The sequence below is a fragment of the Vollenhovia emeryi genome, unplaced genomic scaffold (genome assembly GCF_000949405.1).
Source record: "Vollenhovia emeryi isolate VEMERY1.0 unplaced genomic scaffold, V.emery_V1.0 DF941256.1, whole genome shotgun sequence".
NCBI classification, from domain to species: domain Eukaryota; kingdom Metazoa; phylum Arthropoda; class Insecta; order Hymenoptera; family Formicidae; genus Vollenhovia; species Vollenhovia emeryi.
The window spans coordinates 1-5,676 of NW_011965110.1; the positions used below are offsets into that span (position 1 = coordinate 1).

A 5,676-nucleotide genomic window follows, 5' to 3' on the forward strand; every position below is an offset into this window, starting at 1 on the left:
TTTGGTCCTTCGAGCCGGATACTTGGCGGATTCTACGGCATAAGGAACTCAACGAGTACGGACAAGCTTCAGAATCAAGCTCGAGGAGGTCAGCAATCACGGCCTAGCCTCGAACGTGTCGGGCACTGCAGCATTGCCGACCCTGCGGACACGCACGCAGCCATTTTGGACGAACGAGCGGGCCATTTCTCTCGAGGAAGCTGCAATCAGGATCCAGTACGGCGACCACGCGATCACGGAATCACCAGGACTCCACGGCGCCGGCGGACATCCCGACAGCACCCCCTGGAAACTCGCACTCATTGTTCTCGGCGAGCGCCTCATCAAAGCGCTAGAGATATATATATCGCCACAAGGTAAGGGCAATCACTTGAGAGTTCTGCCAACCAATTATTTGTCGTGTGTGAATATTTTTTATCTAATTTCGCGTCATGGCAAACGAGCAAGATCTCGCGACTCTAAAAAGGCGGCGCGCGGTATTACAGAGTTCGTGTACGCGCATAAAGACGTTCGTTGATTCGCTAGGCGCAGTCACCGTCACGCCTTCCATAGCCGCGCAGCTCGAGGAGCGACGAGTAAAGTTAAACAAAAACATGTCCGACTATGAATCGGTGCAAACAGAAATCGAATTATTAGACGAGCGCGAAGAAAATCATCGCATCAATTTCGAGGATGCTTTTTATGCATTAGCCGCGAAAATGCGAGAACTCTTAAGGTCTCCAGCACCTTCAGTACCTTCGCCGCGTGAAGCAATAAGATCTCCTTCGAGTGATCTCGATTTGCCGCGATCATTAGCACATGTAAGACTTCCGAAATTGGATCTTCCGACTTTTTCTGGCAAATACGACGAATGGTCTCCATTCTTCGACGCCTTCCAATCGATCATACACACAAATGAGTCAATTACCGCGGTACAAAAACTGCAATACTTGAAAGGCTGTTTGAAGGAGGACGCGAGCACGGTCATTAGATCTTTGGAAATTTCCGCGCGAAATTATGAGGTGGCCTGGAATTTATTGAAAGAAAGATACGACCACAAGAGCGTTATCGTGCAAACGCACATTCGAGCGATTATGGAATTGCCGTGTATGAATAAGGAGAATTCCGCCGAATTGCGTCAAATTGCGGACGGCGCTATGAGACACGTTCATGCCCTTAAGGCTTTAGGGCGTCCAACAGCTCATTGGGATGATCTTCTCATATACATTTTGAGCAATAAATTAGATGCGCGCACATCTCGAGAATGGCAATCATCGCTAAATACGACCGATTTACCTACATTACAAACATTCACACAATTTATTACGCGTCAATGTCAGATGCTAGAAGCTACTGGCAAAATCACGCTCAATTCAAAAAATAACCCGCGTTCTCAGTCGAGTCGCCAAACCGCCTGTGTCGCTACGGTTAATTCAAAATGCGGTCATTGCCACGGAGAACACTCCATATATTATTGTAAGGAGTTCTTAGCTCTCGCGATTCCACAACGAATTTCTGAGATGCGTAAAAGGAAAATTTGCGTCAATTGTTTGCGCTCAACAACTCACGCATCTAACAAATGCCCTTCCGGTAATTGCAAAATATGCAAGTCTAAGCATAATACCTTGCTGCATCTCGCGGCAACCTCCTCAACCAAACATGCAGTCAGTGATAAAGAAAATCGCGAAACGTCTGACGCGGCAAGTTCAGCTAACGTTGTAGCAGCGCACAGCTTAAACGCACGCAGCAATCAAGGGGTAATTCTTTCTACCGCGATCATACATGCGTATAATAGCACGGGCTCACTCGTACCCTGCCGCATACTCCTAGACTGCGGATCGCAAGCCAACTTCATTTCGAAGAGTTATTTAAATGCTCTTGGTCTTCAGCCACGCTCATTAAATAGTTCAATCACCGGTATTAATGATACAACAACCCAGGCTTCACAAATGGCGCAAGTGCAAATCAAATCTCGAGTAGATTCATTTACGGCCCCGGTAGATTGCATAGTCACAGACAGGATAACTGACAAGTTGCCCGCCTACACTCTCAAGCGAAAGGAGTTTGAAATTCCGCGAAACATTAAATTAGCCGATCCCAATTTCAACGTATCAGCTAACGTGGATATCCTTATAGGCGCGGAAATGTTCTGGTCCATATTATGCGTCGGTCAAATAAAGGCCTCGGTCAACCATCCGGTTTTACAAAAAACCAGATTCGGATGGATACTAGCAGGACGCTTAAACGCGCCCTCACACAGATCACAAGGCATTCGAGCCTTTCACGCGGCGATAAGCAATTCACAATTGCACGAAGAATTAGCGCGTTTTTGGCAACTCGAAACTATTGGCAACTCAAGACATTACACTAACGAAGAAGCTCGTTGCGAGGAGAGTTTCTTAGGCAATTTTGCACGCGACTATCAGGGCAGATATATTGTCAAACTCCCTTTCAAGGATCAGCCGAGTGGCAGGCTCGGCGATTCCAAGGACACCGCATTAAAACGTTTATATAATCTCGAGAAACGATTCAAACGTTATCCAGATCTCAAAGCTCAATACGCACACTTTTTGCAGGAATACCTAGCTCTCGGTCATATGAAACAAGTACCCGATTCGGCAGATAGTTTAGGTGAATCCTTCTATCTCCCTCACCATTGCGTATTCAAGAGCACATCACCATCGTCTGGTATTCGCGTGGTTTTTGACGCGTCCAGTAAAACTAGCAACGGCGTTTCCTTGAATGATATTCTCCTGACAGGCCCGGTAATCCAACAGGATTTAATGTCAATTTTAATGCGTTTCCGAACCTTCCGTTATGTATTTGTAGCCGATATTATTAAAATGTATCGCCAAATCGTTGTGGAGCCTTCGCACGCGCGTTATCAAAGAATCTTGTGGCGGGAGGATCAATCTTCCGAAGTGCAAACTTACGAACTCGCAACCCTCACATATGGTACCACCCCCGCTTCTTATCTGGCAACCAGATGCCTCAAACATCTCGCAGAATCAAATCGCGATACTTACCCAATGGGCTCCGCATGCGTGGAGCGCGATTTTTACGTGGATGACCTGCTCTCGGGAGCTGATTCTCTCAGCGAGGCAATTAGAGTGCGGGATGAAACCATCAGTTTATTACGATCAGGATGCTTCGAACTCAGTAAATGGGCATCTAATTCTCGGAATTATTAAAAAATATACGTGATCAAAACAATAGTACGGTCATAATCAATCGCGAATCTGATTCTCGAATCCTAGGCATGCATTGGAATCAATCTCTAGACGAGTTTCACTTTTCTTACATTCCTGATCAGGAACATAAAATTCTATCAAAACGTGTCATACTTTCCGAGGTTTCGCGATTGTTTGACCCGTTGGGCTTATTAGGCCCGGCCGTAGTCTTGTCAAAGCTCCTGTTGCAAGATTTGTGGCATTCGGGCATTCACTGGGACGAATCTGTTTCCCCAGATATTAGCGAACGGTGGAAAAAACTTAAGTCTCAATTTGAAGATTTTAACCAATTACAAATTCCGCGTTGCGTCAAATTTAGCGCGGAGCCAAGGTCAATACAGATGCACGGCTTTTGCGACGCGAGTCAACGGGCCTTCGGAGCATGCGTTTACATACGCACACAGATAGGTCACGAAAATTTTCGGTGCGAACTGTTCGTTTCAAGGTCTCGCGTTGCCCCGCTTAAGGCAGTCTCGTTGCCCCGATTGGAGTTGTCGGCTGCTCTTTTATTAGCTCAGCTAATTGACAAAATCAAGGATTCATTTACGTTATCTAGCATACAAATATTTCTCTGGTCTGACTCCACAATAGCTCTAAACTGGATATCCTCGTCATCTCGGAAATGGGCGGTATTTGTTGCTAATAGAGTCGGCGAAATCCAGCGTCTTACAAACAGCAATTCTTGGCGTCATGTCTCATCGGCCAACAATCCGGCAGACGTATTGTCTCGGGGGCTACATCCGCGTGAACTTCAGGATTCTACGCTATGGTGGAATGGCCCAGCCTTTTTAATGACGCGCGAGAAACTTTGGCCAAACAGCGAATTTACTACTTTAAGTAACGATATTCCCGAATCGATCCGAACTACAGTACACATCGCGACCGTTGAAAATGCCGTAATAGAGGATCTGTTAACAAAACATTCCAATCTAAATAAAATGTGTCGCATTTTGGCATATTGCCTAAGATTCTTCAAGGCTAGAAGATCCGATCCGCTCACATCCTTTATAACATGCTCGGAAGTTTCCTACGCCTTAAATGTTATGTGCAGAGCGGTGCAGAAAACGGGTTTTCCCGAAGAATATCGAGCCTTAATCAAGGGTGAAACTATCAGAACAACTAGCAATTTGCTATCGTTGTCACCTTTCATGGATACCGACGGTCTGATTCGTGTGGGCGGTAGATTAAAAAATGCACAACTGTCATTTGACGCCTGTCACCCGATATTGCTTCCGCGGAACCATACATTAACAAGGCTCATCATACTAAGAGAGCACGAGCGCAATGCTCATGCTGGGTTACAGGCAACTATGGCTGCCGTAAGGCAACATGTTTGGCCCTTGTCCCTGCGGTCGGTCACCCGCAAAACTTTGCAGAATTGCGTCACATGTTTTAAAATTAAACCGACTAGCTCAGAAGCGATAATGGGCGCATTACCTGCGGGGCGTATAACAGTTTCCAGGCCATTTCATCATTGCGGAATAGACTATGCCGGACCGTTACTAATACGCGAAGGTAAACGACGTAACGCTCGGCACAGCAAGGCTTACGTTGCAGTTTTTGTTTGTTTTGCCACCAAGGCGGTTCATATTGAACTTGTGAGCGACCTTACTTCTGACGCCTTTATCGCGGCACTCAAACGTTTCGTTTCGCGCAGGGGCAAACCCATGGCCATTTATTCGGACAATGGGACCAACTTCGTAGGCGCCCAGAGACAGTTGCGGGAGTTCTATGAGTCACTAAGTCGTGATAGCGTGCAAGCCGATATCAACAATTTTTTACGCGATCAGGGAACCTCATGGAACTTCATTCCACCAAACGCTCCTCACTTTGGGGGGCTATGGGAGGCGGCTGTAAAATCAGCAAAATATCACCTGTACCGAATCATTGGGAGGGCACATTTAACTTTCGAGGAGTTACAAACCGTTTTATGCGAAGTTGAGGCAATTCTGAATTCGAGACCCCTCACACAATTAAGCTCGGATCCGAATGATCTAACGTATCTTACTCCCGGGCACTTTTTGGTTGGCACTCTCTTGAATGGTTTCCCTTCTAGCGATTTATGCGATGTCAATGAAAATCGCCTAGTACGATGGCAGCGCGTCGAGCAGCTAAGGCAGCACTTCTGGCGCAGATGGAGCACGGAATATCTGCATTCTCTGCAGGAGCGTCACAAGTGGAAAATCAACAAGGGCCGACAATTGAAACAGGATCAGCTGGTGCTCCTAAAGCAGCAAGGTCTGGCACCGTTGAACTGGATACTTGGACGCGTGGAACAAGTGCACAATGACTCTGACGGCAATGCTCGATCCGCTACCGTGAAAACGTCAAATGGTTCTTTAGTTAGACCATTGTCCAAAATATCAATATTGCCAATAGACTCTTAACCTTTATGTTTAAGCTAAGTTACGCGGTACTGTAGTGTTAAGCTTAGTTTATAAGTTCATTTTGCTTCCTCATAGAGGAA

The 5,676-nt window shown here is 46.3% G+C and overlaps 1 protein-coding gene across 1 annotated transcript; it reads left to right on the forward strand.

The window, feature by feature from the left end:
* Positions 1-72: 72 nt before the first annotated feature.
* LOC105571076 lies at positions 73-5,596 on the forward strand (the record flags this gene model as incomplete). Its single annotated transcript, XM_012028549.1, has 3 exons — positions 73-356; positions 526-3,138; positions 3,237-5,596. Coding segments are annotated over 3 exons (5,257 nt in total), but the record flags the coding sequence as incomplete, so codon positions are not given.
* Positions 5,597-5,676: the final 80 nt, after the last annotated feature.